The sequence below is a fragment of the Lipotes vexillifer genome, unplaced genomic scaffold (genome assembly GCF_000442215.2).
Source record: "Lipotes vexillifer unplaced genomic scaffold, Lipotes_vexillifer_v1.1 scaffold1019, whole genome shotgun sequence".
Classification (NCBI taxonomy): domain Eukaryota; kingdom Metazoa; phylum Chordata; class Mammalia; order Artiodactyla; family Lipotidae; genus Lipotes; species Lipotes vexillifer.
In genome coordinates, this window is record NW_006776835.1 from 141,509 (window position 1) to 159,398 (window position 17,890).

At 48.0% G+C, this 17,890-nt stretch overlaps 1 protein-coding gene across 1 annotated transcript in view; it reads right to left on the reverse strand.

The window, feature by feature from the left end:
* Positions 1-17,890, reverse strand: part of DAPK2 (death associated protein kinase 2) — a 115,651-nt gene that overhangs the window by 22,533 nt on the left and 75,228 nt on the right. The window contains exon 4 of the mRNA XM_007450694.1: positions 5,289-5,418. Within this exon, the coding sequence (XP_007450756.1) occupies positions 5,289-5,418 (130 nt within the window). The remainder of the gene's footprint in view (positions 1-5,288; positions 5,419-17,890) is intronic.

The following is a 17,890-nucleotide window of genomic DNA, read 5'->3' on the forward strand; positions in this document are numbered from 1 at the left end:
CCACCCTCCCTATCCCACCCCTCCAGACAGCCACAAAGAACCGAGCCGGTTTCCCTGTGCCATGCGGCTGCTTCCCACTGGCTATCTACCTTACGTTTGTTAGTATATATATGTCCATGTCTCTCTCTCGCCCTAACACACCTCACCCTTCAAGGAGGAGGACATTCTGGTGGCCACTGAGGTGATGAGCCTGTGGTGCCCGAGGGGCATCCAGAGGAAGATGTCCAGGAACAGGCTGAGTATTGGAGGTGGGGGTGGGGTGGACCAGAGCCATCACACAGGCGGAAACAGGAGCCGTGCGAATGCTGCCATGACCAGGAGAAGGTGCAGAGTCTAGGAAAGAAGACCCCACCTGGGACAGAAGAGGACCAAATGGTGCCTGGTGATCAAGCCCATAGGCCCTGGGAAGCAAATGTTGAATTTCACACTCACTGCAGTGCCCAGAGAGTGCTGAGTGTGGGCAGTGGAGATAAGGGTGCAGACGACTCTTTAAAAAAGCTTGGTGATGAGGGGCTTCCCTGGTGGCGCAGTGGTTGAGAGTCCGCCTGCCGATGCAGGGGACACGGGTTCGTGCCCCGGTCCGGGAAGATGCCACATGCCGCGGCGCGGCTGGGCCCATGAGCCATGGCCGCTGAGCCTGCGCGTCCGGAGCCTGTGCTCCGCAACGGGAGAGGCCACAACAGTGAGAGGCCCGCGTACCGCAAAAAAACAAAAAAACAAAACAAAACAAAAAGCTTGGTGATGAAATAGAGAAGAAAGAGAGGATGATAACTAGAGAAGGGAGAGGGATTGAGACTTTTTAACCACAAATGGAAAAAGGTGGGGAGTGGGAAAGGCTAAGTTTGTTCATCGAGAATAATATCAAAACCTCTGCATCTGTAGGATGTGCCCCCATCCCACCCTCCCAGATGCAGGGAACCACTCTCCTGGCTTATTTTTCAGCTTCCTAAAAATGATGCCATACTGCATGTGATCTACTGTCACCTGACTTTTTTTCCCCACTCAACATGATGCTTCTAGCATTCATTGAATGTTCATCCATAGTTTTTCATCTTCACTGCTATATAATAGTCCATTGTGTGAATATAGATCATCTTCTAGTCATTCTCTTGGTGATCATTTGGATGGTTTCTACTTCTTTTATTATCTTATTATATTATTATCTTTTATTGGAAAAACATTGCTATGAACTTTTTTGTACCTGTCTCCTGAGACACACATGAAAGACTTTCTCTAGGACAGTGATATTCAAAGTGCAGTCTGCAGGCAAATAGTCTGCAGACTGTCACTGGTCCTGACAAGATATGTACAGAAATTGACAGTAAGCATTTAGAGACTTGCATAGCAATTTGACATTGCTGTGACACTCAAACTGTGATCACTTTTCTAGGAATTTATTTTTATTGTATCTTACTGAACAAGCAGTCCAGGATAGACTTTTTTTTTTTCAGGTGGTTCACCATAGAGAGTTTGAGAAGCACAGCTCACCTTCTAGTGCTCATCTGCTCGATATACATACACACTCATTTCTGTCCTTCAGGTGCTTTTGTTTGTCCATTTTCATCTGTGCTTTTCATCTTCTTTCTTGTCTTTTTTTTTTTTATAATCACTTTTTGTTAGTTTTCTTATTCTTTTTTTCCCCAGCTTCTATTTTTGTAATGGCTACCCCTGAGACTTTACTATGAATATCAAATAAATTCTAACATAAATCAATATTTTGATCCTCCTCTAACAATACAAGAAACTTAGAACACTAATTTCAAGTACTCTGTCCTAGCTAACATTATTTTCTTCAGTTTCTAGTTCTTTTTTTCAGTCCTACAATTAAAGCTTCATCATCAGCATCATCGCTATCATTATTTAGGAAAGAAAATAATTATATTTGCCTAATGTTTTACTGATTTCTTTGCTCCTATTACTTCTTGCATTGAGAACTCCCTTCAGAGTCATTTTCCTTAATTCAGAAGCACATCTTTCAGAAGTTCCACTAATGAAGGTCTGCTGGAGGTTAACTGTTTTTATTGTTTTGTCTTTTTTGTTGTTGTTCTTTTTTGTTTTTGCTTTTTTTCTGAATCTCTTACCTTCATTCTTGAAATATAATTTCTCCACAATTATGGGGTTTTTATTTTTCCTCAGCTCTTTGGAGATTATATTCTATTGGACATTGGTTTCCATTGTTGTTTTGAGAAGTATGCTGTCAGTCCAGTTATTGGTTTTTGTTTGTTAATTTTTGTCTTTTGTAGGTAACCTGTCTTTTCTCTCTGGCTGATTTTTAAGATTGTCTCTTTGTATTTGGTGCCCTATACTTTAACTATAATGTGTCTAGGTATAGATTTTTTTTCCCTGATTGATATACATTGTCCTTTCTGTATCTGGGGATGCATGTTTTTACATTAGATCTGAAAATTCTCAGCCGTTCTATTCAGATATTGCTCCTGTATTGTCTTTATTCCCTTGTCCGGGAATCCAAATAGACCTGTTAGGCTTCTTATTTTAAACTTATTCCACTTATCCTCTCTTTAATATTTCTATATCTTTGTCACTCTGTGGTATTCTAGCTGATTTCTTCCAGCTCAGTCTTCCAATTCTTTAATTCTCTCCTCAGCTGTGTATAATCTGTGTTTGCCCCATCCACTGAGTTTTAAATTTCAACGAGTATATATTGAATTTCTTAAAGTTCTATCTGGTTCTTTTAAAAATCTGCCCGGTCATTTTTGAATCTCTTGTTGCCTGCTCATTCTTGTGAGTCTACCTGTTATTTCTATATACATTCCATTTATTTTATAGTCAACATCTGATAATTTTAATATCCTATATCCTTGAACATCTAAGTCTCACTAGTCTCTGATAAATGCTGATATGTATACTTGCCTTTAGGAGAGGTGCTCCTATTGAATATTCTTGTTGCTCACAGCTCCAGCTCTACGTTCATTTCACTCGATTTTCAAGGTAGGACAGGTGATGCTGAAGGAATTACTTCACTTAAAGATTTATCTTACTTCCTATGAGTCCAGAATTGCATGAAGAATAATATTTTTCTCAAGAATCCAGTTTTGTAGTGAGAGGACCTTTTGGAAGACCTGGTCCACCACACTCCCAGAAGCTGACACTTTTTAACCCTGGTCTCAGGTTAAAATTTCAAAGAATGGTGGGAATAGGGAAGAGTGGTTATAACCCGTGTTCAGGGGTCTTGGGAAAAGGAAGTCATCATAATTTGGTCAGGGGCTTAGAGAAACCACCCTATATATCTGTAAGGTGCAAATAAGACCAGCTCTGGGCTGGAGCTGTGTCACACTGGCTCACAAGAGTCAACTGTGTGCATCTTTGCCCAACTCTGAATTCAGTGACAACATGTTGGTAGGTTGAAATTGGCAGATGCTATTCAACCTAATTAGAGTTGTATTCTGTTTTGTTTTGAGACCTGGTTGTTAGACATTTACCAGTATACCACTGGGAAAAACCCTCCACAGTCTGGCTCCGCCCATCGATATCCCACTGACACTGCCAGCCCGTATGAACCCTCTGATCCATCTAGAGTAGACAGTGAATGGTCCCTGATAAATGCACTCATTCTGGCCCTTCACCCCTGCTGTGGTAACTCTGAACCCAGGACGTGCACCTCCTCTACCCTGGTTCCTTCCCGACCCCCCTTAGATCCTCCCATACCCACAGCGACAGCACTTTGTCCCTCACTGACTCAAGGCCACGACTGATCCCACTGATCTTGTGAGAGTGCATATCTTGTCTGAACAGTCTTTCAGAGCTGTCTATACCACTCCCCTTACACTTAACCACATCCTGTCTCGTGTCGCCTCTTCCATGACTGCCCTGAATTTCCAGGTGAACCATTTATTATCATTCAACACTTGGTATGAACTTAAATAAACATGCATTTTCACCACGTATGTGAATGGCGGGCAGCAACTGCTATCCTGGACGAAGTTTGAGACTAGACACCTGCACCCCAGGTTCAAGTTGGCCCTGCCACCAACTCACTGTGTGACCCTGGGTGTGCCAGTCTGAGTGTGGCTTCTTACCATCACTGTGTCCCCAGTACCTAATATCTGTCATATAGTAGGTGGAGAATAACCATTGGTTGACCTTAAGTAAAATCCCCTAGCTCTCCAAGTCCACATTTAAACTAGATCAGGTGATCTGAAAACATCCTTTCAGCACTCTTATTTGATGGTTTGATGTCTTGTTTCCAAAACTAAATTGTACACTCCTTGAGGGCAAGGTCTTCTTATAGAGGACAACGTGGTCTAATGGAAAAAGCACAGGCTTTGATGTTGGATGTATCTGTTTTTGAATCTCTGCTCTACCACCTACCGGTTGTTTTGCCTTAAACAAGACACTTGATGGAGAAGATATTTTAAATCTGCTTCATTAGATCCTATAAGGATTAATTTAGACAATGCCAGTAGAGCACCAGGCATAGTGCCTGGCACACAGCAAGGTTTCCCTGCCAGGGGGTCTGTGGGGCCTCTGCAGTTTCATTCCACAGTGGCTGCAGAGCTGCTATGTGTGGCCTGAAAATCTATCAGGGTGGATGTTCTGACGCATCCCGTCTTCCTTTTTGATTAGACTGTGGTCAGAAGTTTGAGCCCCCAGGCTTTGAGGAGACCATTCCCTCCCTCCATCTCTAAGACCATTCCAACTCCCAAAGCAGAGAGGTGTTGGTTCTGAACTCTCATTCCTTTCCCCTCTGCAAAGCTGTTTCTTTATGACCATCCCCCCTCCCCCCGACCTGTGGTGCAAGTCCCACCAGGCCTGGGCCAAGGCTGAGAGACACAGAGGGAAGACAGAGCCACCAGGGCTCTGCTGGAGCTGGGCCTCCTGTGCGTGAATGAAGGCCAGGCACACAGGAGAGGCAAGCAGGTGAATCTGGCATCTGGCAGATGATTTCCCTTCTCTTTTTCAGGAAATCAAAAGCTACTCCAGAAAAGGCTGAGCTTATGGGAATGCAAGAGGGCGAGGTAATTTTAAATGTTCATAATCTCTTCTAAGAGCAGGCAGTGGAGCCAGCTCTGGGAGGATTTAACTCTGCAAAGGCCTCTAGCCCCACCTGGCCTCTCACTGCCCCACTGGGCGCTCAAAGCCAGCACCTGGACCCTCATCCAGAGGCCAGTGAGACACTTCCTTCCCTACCCATTAGATTTCTAGGGAGTCTCCAAGGCATCATCTCTCAGCCCATAGGCCACAGCTCCAGACGCAGGGTTTACTACTGGGATTTCTCTACCTCCTGATCCCAGATTCTCAGTTGGGAGAGAAACAGGCCTAAAACTCACCAACAAATTCTGGCGTCCCAAAAATGTTCTTAAATTCAACTCCATCTTCTATTTCATGAGCCAGGCCAAAGTCAATCAGCTTGATGTGTGGAATGGGAATATTCTTATCCAACAACATAATGTTTTCTGGCTGGAGAACAAAAAAAGAGAAGAAAAGGGATAAAAGAAAAGATGGTAATTAAAGCCCTATTTTATGTTTTTACTTTGGTTTTGGGGTGGGGTTTGGTGTTCTTTTTTGGGACACCAAAACAGCATAAACACTTTCTTGTTTTTGTGTCCTCAGTCTTCTCCTGTGAACTCAAAAACAGCCACAACGCCAAGGGCAAGGCCTGGGCTTTACCAAACCTGCTGCTGACAGCAGAACCAGACTCTGGCTTTAATCCTGTTTCTGTCTCTGCATGGCAGATCCCTTTAATGCAGTGCCTCTGTTTCCCCATCTGTCAAATGGGGCCAGGGAGATACTTGCAGCATTTCCTGTAAACAAAACCACTGCCTCTCTGGGTGTATGTGGGTGGGGAGGGGCACTGCAACGTAGCCTCACTTTACACATGGCTTATTGACCTCCATCTTCCTGACCACCTCTTTCCCCTGGCCGGTCAGCTTCCTGTGGACAACACTCCCCTCCTGTAGACTAACAGTGTGGCTCACACTTCTCTATGTGTTTAACTAACATTGGCCCTCAGTGGGACACAGGAAAAAAAACACCTAATTTCCAGGGAAAATACCAGCTGCCCAGACTATTCCCAGCCCAGTAAAAGAGCTGCCAGATCTTGGGCTTCCCTGGGGGCGCAGTGGTTGAGAGTCTGCCTGCCAATGCAGGGGACACGGGTTCGTGCCCCGGTCCGGGAAGATCTCACATGCCGCGGAGCGGCTGGGCCCATGAGCCATGGCCGCTGAGCCTGCGCGTCCGGAGCCTGTGCTCCGCAATGGGAGAGGCCACAACAGTGAGATGCCCATGTACCACAAAAAAACAAGAAACAAAAAAACAGCTGCCAGATCTAACACAACAGTGCCGGGGGGGGCGGGCGGGGTGTGTGTGTAGGTAGGGGGACAGCCCTGCCCTGGCCTCACTCAGCCCAGGCTCCCAGTGAGGCTAGAACAGGATCCTGAGCCTAGCCTTCTCACTCCCACCCAACCACGCGGAGCACTCAGAGGGTGAGCAGTCCCTCTGATTCATCTTCTTCCCTGCTACTCCTCGCCAGGACCATCCTAGATCCCATTCGAAATGGAAAGCCTTGAAAACACGCATCTACACAAAAACTGGTACACAAATGTTCACAGCAGCATATTCATAATAGTCCCAAAGTGGAAGCAACACAAATGTCCATCAACTGATGAGTAGGTAAACAAAATGTGGTATATCCATACAGCAGAATACTATTCAGCCATAAAAAGGAATGAAGGCGGAGAAAAAAATAAAAAGGAATGACGTATTGATACATGCCACACCATGGATGAACCTTGAAAACATGGTGCTAAGTGAAAGATCAGTCGCCCAAAACCGCAGATTATACAACTGCATTTATATAAGATATCCAGAATAGGCAAATCCACAGAAACAGAGTAGATGAGGAGTTGCCTGGGACTAGGGGATTGGGGAGTGACTGCTAATAGGTACGGGGTTTCTTTCGGGGGTGATGAAAATGTTTTAAAATTGATTGCAGTGTTAGATGTGCAACTTTGTAAACTGTAGACTTTAAATGGGTGAAGTACATGCTAGGTGACATATAAATCTCAATAGAGTGGTTTTAAATCAATAGATAAGTAAATAAATAAGTGTTTAAGAAAACTGAATGTCCCTGTTTCTCAAAGTACTGGAGAATTTCCCACCTTGCACTTTGGCTCTCATCATCTGCTCTACCTGGAAAGCCTCTGCTCAATCTCAGCCCACCGAAATCCTAGCCAGGCTTCAAAGTCTAACTCAGTCCACCTCTTCCTCGAAACCTTTCCTCAGCAGCACTGAACCTTCTCCCCCCATCCACAGACGTGAACCCTCCCTCCCCCGGGGCCCCTTCATGCTCATTGGAACCTTTCTGCTATGACAGTTGTCACACTCTCTTGTCCGACAGTCCTCGATGACTGTCCTCGATGCTCTACTGGACCCTCAGCTGGAGGGAGGATTCAGGTCTTTGCATCTCCACCCCCCGCAGCGCAGAGCTCAGAGGGGGGCAGGTGGAGGGTGGCCCTAAAAGTTGGCTGAACTGATTCTGAATCTGCGTTGAAAACAGCCCAGGTGTCCCCATCCCGAACTTCCCTGCTCCCTGGTCTCTGTGACTTCACTTCACAGTGGCTGGAAACTTTCACTCAAGTGAGTTGGATGAGGAATCCCTCCTTTTTGTCCCTTTTTTAAAAAAAAAAAAAAAATATATATATATATATATATATATATGTTTCATTTTGCATTTTAAAGGTGTGTTTATTCTTTTCCCCCTCTGGAGATTTCTCTCAACTTATTTTGAAACTGTGTCAAAGCCCTTTCCCAAGGCAGGGCGGTTCCTTACACTCTGCAGAAAGGAGAGTGAGGGCAGGGGGAGGTCAGGACACAGGATGCAGGCTTGGGGCCCCTCCAGTGCCCTGACCCGGCCCTCCGGTGGCTGCCCAGGGACCCCAAGCAACCTGGCACCCCATGTGGTGAGCTGCACCCTCCCCGCTGCCCACCGTCTCCTGAGCAGGGGGCTTCTCCTCCCTCCATTCCACCATGTTCCTCAGCCACCTTTTGGGAGCTTCTCTCTTCCTGGGAACGGCCCTGAGGCTTCTCCCTGGGGCTGAGGGGCCCAGTCCGGGGTCCTCCTGACCACCACCCAAAACCCGCTGAACAGCCCGGGAGCCGCAGTGGACAGAGGCAGACGCACTAGCCCTGGTGGTCCCCAGGACTGGGGGGCAGTAGGGATGGGGGGCAGGGACCCCACAGGAAGGAAGGAGGAACATTTGGAGGCAGGATTCTCCCAGGCATTCCTTCAAGGAGGCACTCAGGGGGAGAAAGGGACTCAAAATAACAGCTCCCATTTATTTAAAGTTTACTAGGCACCAGGCACTGCAGTGATGGTTTTGTGTCTATTAGATCATTTAATTCCATGGACATATATACACTACCAAACGTAAAATAGATAGCTAGTGGGAAGCAGCCGCATAGCACAGGGAGATCAGCTCGGTGCTTTGTGATCACCTGGAGGGGTGGGATAGGGAGGGTGGGAGGGAGGGAGCCGCAAGAGGGAAGAGATATGGGAACATATGTATATGTATAACTGATTCACTTTGTTATAAAGCAGAAACTAACACACGATTGTAAAGCAATTATACCCCAATAAAGATGTAAAAAAAAAAAAAGTGAGAAGCATCCTTGCCTCCTATCCTCTCACCTTGGTGGCCCACAGTCCAGGGGAAACAGCCTCTCCAATGGCTTGTGAGAACCTCTGTGCAAGGCCACGTTTTCTCACCTGAGTCCCATCTGTCCCCTGCCCCACCCCAAGAACCTATCACACAGCAGATGACTGCTCCCCTGCGTGGGACACTCTCCCTGCACTGTCCCTACCCCCAACCTGGCTAATTCACATTCACATTTCAGCAAAAATAGTACCTCCTCCAGAAAGCCTCCCCCTGCTGCCCACACCCACCACTTCCCCAGTTCCCATCAAACCCTGCACCTCCCCTATTTCAGTGCTTTTCCCACTGCCTCGAGCTTGTCAGTTTACTGACCTGTCTGCCCCACTGGGCTAAGCGCTTCCCGAGGGTTTAACTCCTATCAACTACCCAAAGGTTAGCATAGAGCCTGACATCCACCAGGTGCTCGGTAAATGTTCCCCGAGGTGCCATTTAGTAAATCCCTACAACGTGCAGGTTCAGTGCTAACCAGGCACATGACATACTTTATACTTCATTGACCCTCTCACTACCTTATACTGCGGGTGCTTACCATTCCTCTTTCTTAGGAAAAGAAACCAAAACTGAAAATATACTGATTCATGGACCAGGGAGTTTAACCTCCTTCTGTCCGACTCCAAAGCCTGTGCTCCTAACCACTAGACTAAATGGTCCCCCTTCCCTGCTTCTCAAGGGTCCTGGGAATCTATCCCAGGAAGAAGTGGGAATGCAGCTTGGGCCTAGCAGCCTGGGGCAAATTCGCACCCTGGCTCAGGCACAGCTATTTTCCTGCCCCGACACCTGTTTCCCATCCCAGGATGCCTTTCTTCCTGTGATGCTTTCACTCTGGTGAGCATCCCCAAGCCCCACCCTTGGCCTGGCCCTCATGCTGTGTCCAGAGACTCAGAAAGGAGCGTCAGGACCTCCTGGGCTGAACCTCCTCGTTTCAGTGAGAAAACAGAGGTCCTGTCAAAGAGAGTCCCAAGATAGGTCTGCATAAAGTGATGGGGGTCTAGGGGTTTCAGGCTGGGAGGTGGGGCCCCCCAAGAATGCTCTGCTAGGTGGTGGAGACCTGGGTCCTTGTCCCCACCTCACTCACTTCTCACAAGTTGGATCATTTGGACCAGATGCACCTTCACCTCAGACCAGCCCTGACTGGGAGTACACAGAGGTCACAGGCTCCCTGCCACCAATGCTTCCTACTTCCTGCCCAGGCTACCAAGGAGATTCTAGGCTGGCCAGGGGACCTGGACCCCATATCTGCAGCTTCTCTGACTTTCAGCAAGGCTTCCTTCTTGCTATCCCAACCTTCAGTAATAATCTGATGAGGCAAGGAAGCAAGGCAGGGACTGACATTTACCGCACATCTACCAAGGCAGGCATTGCACTAGTGCTCTATGTCATCCTTGCAGCCACCCTGAGTGGTAGGCACTATTATCAACCCCATTCCGCAGATGAGGAAACAGAGGCTTAGAATGATAAAACATGCACCCAAGGTCCAACAGCTCATAATGGCAGAGTCAGGATGAGCTTCCCGGGAAGTCCAGCTCCTGCTCTCTCCACCACAGCACCCTATTTGGTTAAATATCTTCAGTGGTCCTACTGACCACCAGACAAAGTCCAAATGCCCTGCCTGATATTTGAGGCATCTGAGGCTCTGCACTTTCCAGCCTCACTGCCCATCACTTGCCTGCACCTGTCCTATATCCCCTCAGGATGAGCATTACCAGGCCCAGGATGACATCTCTATTCCATCCTTTACTCTGGCTCTTCCTCTTGCCTAGAATGCCCTTCCTACTCTTCCTCACACTTTCAGAGCCTATCCCCTATCTCTGCCCCCTTTTATTCCCTTGCTTTTCAATGAAGCAGCCCTTGACCTTGTGCTCTAACCCCCTCAGCACCGAACTTGCTTATGAGTGAGTGGCCCTAGTTGCAGGCTGTCTCTCGTATCGTGATGCAGCTTTCCTGGGTGGTAGCCTCCTTGGGAAAAATTTCAATCAGTTTTAAGGTTCCTGGCATCCCCTATGGTGTCCTGCATCCTGCATGTTTCATAACAATTCGCTGATGTGAACTGAAGGAATTGGGGGCTAGTGGCTCTTCTCTTTCTGCGCCATGGAGGCCCTCGACCACTAGGGGCGCCCGAGAGCACACCTCCCCACAGCGCTGGTATAGGGCTGGATCAAGAGGGAAAAGGGACTCAGGGAGGGTCTGAAGGGTGGTCTGAGGGCAGCAGCAAGCAGGCAGTTCCCCCAAGGGTTTGGTCTAAGCTTCTTCGCTTCCCCGCTCCCCAAACAGGGTAGGGTGGTGGAAAAGAGCCCAGGCCTGGGTATTGGGAAATTCCAATTTCAACTCCACCGCCCAAGGCTGTGTGAGCTTAAGCAGGCTACTTCCTCTCTGGGCCTCTGTCTCCCAACTCCAAATAGACCCTGGATGATAGCCAAAGCCTCTTCAAGCTCTAGGCCCTGTAGCTGCCAGGTGGTACATCCTCCAAGCTGGCTGGGCCAGCTCCCACTCCTCTGGGCCCCAAGGCAGGACCACAAAGCCTCAGGTCTCCTGGTTCCAGGGCAGGAAAGAAGAGCAGACTGCCAAGCCAGACTGCCCTTGGGACAGTGCGAGCCCATCCACGCTCCCTCACTCCTGTCATTCTCCTCCAGCTTTATTTACTTCAACCAAACACTTCACCCACACACCTGACGTCACCTCCAAAGCACGGCTGGAGGAAGGGATCACATTTCCATAGATGCTGCCACTGCCGAGCCCAGGGCCCATGGCGTAGCCACCAGGAAGTGAAATTTTCCCCACCTGTTAAAATAAAGCCACCAACTCAGCCCATCAGGCAGATGGCTGTGGGCCAATGTGCCCTTTAGCAGCCCAGTGGATCTGGCCTGAGGCACCTACTATGGTGCCATCTGGAAGCTGATCCTCCAGGGGGGACCCTTGTCGGGTGATCCCTACTGGCCTGGTACAGTGTGTCTAAGAGTCCCTGCAGGGTGAAGGCAGCCTCAGGGGATCTATGAAGTGAGGTGCCAAAGACCAGAGCTTAGAGTCAGGCCTGGGTTCAGATTCCACCTCTACCTCTCACAGTGAAACCTGGGCAAAGTCATTGGACCTCCTGGAGCCTTGGTTTCCCCATCTGCAAAATGGGAACACCTACCAAGGCATACAGTATCCTGAGAATTCAGGGAGATGGTCCATGTAAGCAGCGGTGCCCAAGGAGATTTCAGAGCAGGGTGGCTATGTTTGCTCTCTCCTTTCAGGGATGCAGCAGTGACAACAGTCATCCCTGGGAACTTTACTGAAACCCTGCTGAATTGCAAATCACATGTTCTGCTCAGCACTCAGCACGTGGTTGATAACCTCCCAGTCGTGGTTTCCTCCTTCGCAGACCTGCCTCCTCCCCCACTCATCTTCTGCTTCCCTCCCCCCATCCCGTTTCCCCCCCCAGACTCACAATGTTGGGGCTGCAAGGGACCTCAGAGACCATTTAGTTCCTTCATGCTGCAGAGCTGCCCAGAGAGATCAAGAAACTGCCAAGGATACCAAGCAAAGAACAGAGCCCAGGTCTGCTGACCCTCGGCCCAGTGCCCTCTCCAGGTGCCTACATGGCCTGCGCATCACCAGGTGAGGCTGCTCAGTTCAGCAGAGCTGGAGCCCAGCCAGATCTGTGCTGTGGGGACAAGGAAGCTGTCTAGGAACCTTCCCTGGAAATGTCAAGCACAGTCCCAGGTTATTCAGCAAGTGCTGGGCAACCTGAGAAAGCAGGGCCGCATGCTGCCAGGGCTCTGTGGGCAGGTTTCCATGGTGCTGAAGCAAATTCTCCCTACCCACCCCCCAGCACACTGTAGATGAGACCACAGGCAGCCCTTCCCCACCAGGCTCCAGTGCAGCCCGGGCACAACGATCACCTTCATCAACATTCAAGGCCCTCCCACCTCTGGACAGCACACCCTCTGCTGCATGCCAGCGGACCTTCATCACCCCCACCCCAACCTGCAGTTCACTCTGCTGGAATGCCTTTCTGACAGGCTTCCTCCCCTCTCACCACCCAGCTCCAGCACTTCCCCACTGGAACATCTTCTGTGACCCCCACCCCGTCAATACACACAGCTAGTTGTTTCTGCCCAAGGGCCTGCAAGGTACACGGACATACCTCTGGCAGAGAACCAACTGCACTACAACTACTCCCTTACATGTCCTCTCCCCACTAACCTGAGGCCCCACAGGGGAGGACAGGGGCTTTGCCTCTCTTTTCCATCCCTAGCACCCAAGAGGGGCTGCAATGTAGTAGATGCTCAGGAATGGTTTACCAGGTAAAGGAATGAAAGAATCGGCGCAGTCATATGTGTGTCTCTTGCACAACCTGCTTTTAGGGAGTCAACATAGACAACGACTAAGAGCCTTAGAACCTGGGTTCGCATCCCAGTTTTGCCATTTACCAGCAGTCTGACACCAGGCAAGTTACTTAACCTCTCTCAGCCTCAGGCTTCTCACTTGTAAATTAGGGGTAACAATAAAACCTACCTCAAGAGGGTTACTAAGATGATCAGACAAGGCATATAAAGTGGCCTGTAGCCGTTGTCATCATCTCTGTGCTTATTTTCCTGATCTTGCCACTCCTCTCCAGAGGTCTTTAGCACACTTGCTGAGGGCAGGGCCTGCTCTTCCTGTGTTTCCAAAGGCACCCAATCTGAAGTTTCACGCATAGCAAAACCTACAGCACTTAGTTTACGAAGCGTTTACACACCTCTTATTTGATTCTCACTCTCTGAGGCAGGTACTGTCATCACCCCATTTTACAGATGAAGAAGTCAAGGCTCAGAGAGGTTAAACGCTTGCCCAAGATGGCTGTGTGCTCTCTCCTCTCCCATGTTGCCTCGCTTCCTCTAGCTGATGTAAGGGTGCCCACTTAGATCACCCCAGCCGGCTGGCAAAGTTGGCATTTCCATCTCAGCTCTGGTAACTCACCAGCTTGCTGGTCCAGCTCCATGTTTTTCTTTCTTTCTTTTTTTTAACTGATGCGTTCCTCATTTTTTTTTTTTTTTTTTTGCTGCATCAGGTCTTAGTTGTGGCACATGGGATCTTTGTTGCAGTGCGCAAGCTCCAGAATGCTTGGGCTCTTCGTTGCGGCACGGGTTTCTCTCTAGTTTCAGCGCTCTGTAGTTGTGGCGCGCCAGCTCCAGAGCACGTGGGCGCTGTAGTTTGCGGCATGCAGGCTCTCTAGTTGAGGTGCGTGGGCTTAGTTGCCCCGCGGCATGTGGGATCTTAGTTCCCCGACCAGGGATTGAACCCTTGTAACCTGCGTTGGAATGTGGATTCTTAACCACTGGACCACTAGGGAAGTCCCTCCAGCTCCATGTTTTTCCTAGAAAACGCACATCTTAGGGAAGGGTCCCAACCCAGTTGCACCGGATTTGTTAAACCACAGCTTCTGGACATTCACTCGTGGCCTGCTCCTCTATGGGAGGCTGCTGCATGGTTCTAGAAGCCCTGCCTGGTAAAGTCAGAGAAAACCACTACCTACTGTCTCTGTGCTCTTATTGGGTAGAGGGAGGGAAATAAAAATTCACTTTCAAGGCCATTCTAGGACCATTGGATTTCAGCCTTGGGCCAATCAGCAATGCTGGCTCTCTGGTCTGTGCCACACGACAACCAGCATTTGCCTTGGGCTCTCCCCACACATCACCTTATTCCTCACAGCCGCCAAGCTGTGGATGGCCGGAGCCTCCATTTAACCAGTGAGGAACCTGGGCCTGAATCCAGGCACTCTGAGCCCCAAGCTGTGCTTTGGGGCCCATCTGAGCTAGTTACCCATTGGAATCCCCTGGGGACTGTGTTAAAAATACCAAAGCAATTAAATCAACCCACCAAGAGTGAGGCTCCAGAATTGGTTTTCTAAAGCAAGTTCTGCAAGAAAGTCAAAATCACATAGTGCCCAGTGTTTGGGGAACCAGCACTAAAGAGGGCCCTCCCACTGGACAGACTCGGGGTTTTTAAATAAATAAATAAACTAATTTATTTATTTGTTTATTTATTTATTTTTGGCTGAGTTGGGTCTTTGTTGCTACGTGTGGGCTTACTCTAATTGCAGTGAGTGGGGGCTACTCTTCATTGTGGTGTGCAGGCTTCTCATTGCGGTGGCTTCTCTTGTTGCGGAGCATGGGCTCTAGGCGCGTGGGCTTCAGTAGTTGTGGCACGTGGGCTCAGTAGTTGTGGCACATGGGTCAGTAGTTGTGGCGCACGGGCTTAGCTGCTCCGCAGCACATGGGATCTTCCCGGACCAGGGCTCGAACCTGTGTCCCTGCATTGGCAGGTGGATTCTTAACCACTGTGCCACCAGGGAAGTCCGCAGACTTGGGTTGAACCCTACTTCTGCCCCAGGCTAGCTGTGTGACCTCGGAAAGTCATTCAACTCTCTGATCCTTGGCCCCTCATCTGCGAAACGGGAATGTTAATATGGTAAGAGGTTCTGAGGAGGCACAAGAAAACCTAGGAGCCCCTGAGCAACCTCCCCTTTCCATAAAATGGCCACGACCATGGAACCTACCTCCCTCATAGGGTCGTCATGTGGTTAAAAGGAGTAAACACATGCAGAGCACTCAGAGAAGAGCCTGCACATTTACTACAGCCTCAATAAATGTTGGCTGCCATTATTATTGTTACACCACTGCTGCCACCACCACAGCTGGCCTGCAGGTAGCACTGTCCTGTTTACAAAATGCTTTCACCAACAGAGTCTCAGAGAGCTGGGGGTGGGCTAAAGCTGGTGCCTACCAGCTCAGGAGAGCCTGCTGTTAAATTTGCAAGAATGTTGTAAGCCAGTTGTTAAACTGAGCTATGTAAGAATATTATTTTAATATTAAAAATTAAATTATAGAAACATATTTAATTAAATTATATTTAAAATACTTAAAACTTATTACTTCCAGGACTTCCTTGGTGGCGCAGTGGATAAGACTCCACGCTCCCAATGCAGGGCGCTGGGGTTCGATCCCTGGTCAGGGAACTAGATCCCACATGCACGCCACAACTAAGGAGCCCGCCTGCCGCAACTAAGACCCCACGCAACCAAATAAATAAATAAATTTTTAAAAACGTATTACTTCCTAATTTCTATTAGGAAGTATAAATTTCTATTTCTATTATATTTTATTTCTTTATTTCTATTATACTTTATTATTTTCTATGTTCTTGAGGTTATTTAATGCCTTTTATCTCTGAATGGGGGAAATACTTCATCATGGTATGTTACTGCACCCCTCTTCCTAGCTCTAGTCAGTGTCATCAAGTTGGTGCCTTGAAATTGGCCCCAGTGGGTGTATTTACACCACAGAAATCCGCAGACACTACAAATCAGGACTTGATTTCTTGATTCTAGACTTAGGAAGTGCTGCAGAAAATCACTTAATAACAGAGATTAAACTTATAAGGGTGTCGTGTCTATAGCCATTATTTTGTGCTAGCAGAGAAAATTGAAGAAATATTTTTCAATATTCAGAAACCATTATCCAATTCAGCAAAGAAGTCACTCATGTCACTGGCAAACAAGTAAAGTTCCAACACACGTCTTCACTGCTTCATTTTCACCTTACTTGTTAACATAAACAAAAATATCAACGAACAATCCTGTTGGAACTACACTCATTTGTCTATTGCATCCATAGGTTGGTATTGATACAAGAGGTCAGCAAAAACCAAGGAAAGTGTTCTACAAGAATCAATTTATTTTTGTGAAATTTACAAAATAAAAGTCTCATATGTTTTATTACTTGTAAATTACATTATAAACCTTTATATCAGTAGACTTTATAATAATTTAGTGTGTATGTACATATATTTGTTTATTGGAGATCCAGCTGCTACCAGAACACCACTGCACAGAATCTGAGTAGACTAAGTTACTGTCTGTGCTTCCCAGATGAGGAAACTGAGGGTCAGAGAAGTTAATTAACTTATTCAAGGCCACATGACTAAGAAGTGGTGCAGCTAGGTTTTCACCCAGGTTTTTTCATGCCAAGATACCTTTCCACCACCCTTTACCACTTCCAGAATCAGGTTCTTTCACTCCTACTGAGATCAGCTGCGTGGGGAGGGCTAATGGTAGAGATGTGAATGGAACCTAAAAGGTACTATTTGAACACATGATACTTCAGTGGAGGCCAGGCCTGGGCAGGGGCCCAGAGTGGAGGGCCGTGGGCAGCTGGAGGTAGCAAAGAGACTCTGAGCTCCTAATGGTGATGGCAAAGGTAGTAAGGACAAAAGAGGAGGAGGGCACTGCTTTTTTGTCTTTGTTTCCTCATCTGTAAAATAGGGATCATGATATTCACTCCAAGCCATATCAACCTCACACAGTGTCCTGCCACGCTGGGAATCTGCCCAGCCTGGTGGTAGGAAAGCACCACCTTATTCATTACCCCTTTGGGTGCTTCCATGCCCACCTCCGTTTCTGAAGCCCTTTGGAGGAAAGAGAGGAATAGGGAGAAATGTGGCCTCATAGGGAGGCTAGTTAAAATTCACAGCCAGCACTTGTAAGGAGTCTTAGAGTTTATAGGGACATTTCAGAAACACTGATCTCCCCCTGGCCCCTCACTCCATTCCTGGGTGCGGAAGTGAGGGGCAATATTATCTCCACTTTCAAGGCCAGGAAAGGTCAGAGCCATGACCTCCCCAACCTTACCTAGCAGAGGTGAGACTTAAATGCAGGCTTGACCCACAATCTTCTCCTCTTTCCACTTCCCATGTGGCCTCCTGCTGTATCTCATAAAAAGCAGCTTGTTGGTTTAATGCTCCCAATTACACATTTACTGCTATATTTCAACTCTTTCAATTATGGCTCTCCATAGTTTAATTTTTGCCACATTTTGTTCCTTCCCTCAACCATTTAGGAGCTCTGTGTCCTCATTTCACTTCTCCTCGGGTCACCCTAGGGTGGCCCTGCAGTAGTTGATGAAGCAGCCAGGATGTATCCCTAGGGCTCTGGGCTCCCATGCTGATGCATGGAGCTGAGATGAAAAGCCCATGGGGCACATACTGAGGCTGGGGCATAAGCTAAGCTTTGGGTATGAGGAACCAGGAAACAGGGTCCACCCTCAGAACATGCCAAGAGGGTAAGGAAATCAGAAAGACTTGTATAAAAGCCCCAACAGCAAAGTAAATCACTACAGAGCCCATGTGGCCTGCCTGGGTTAGAATGTAGAGTGAAAAAAGCAGGAAAGAAAATTGTAGAAGTAGTAGAGTTATAACAC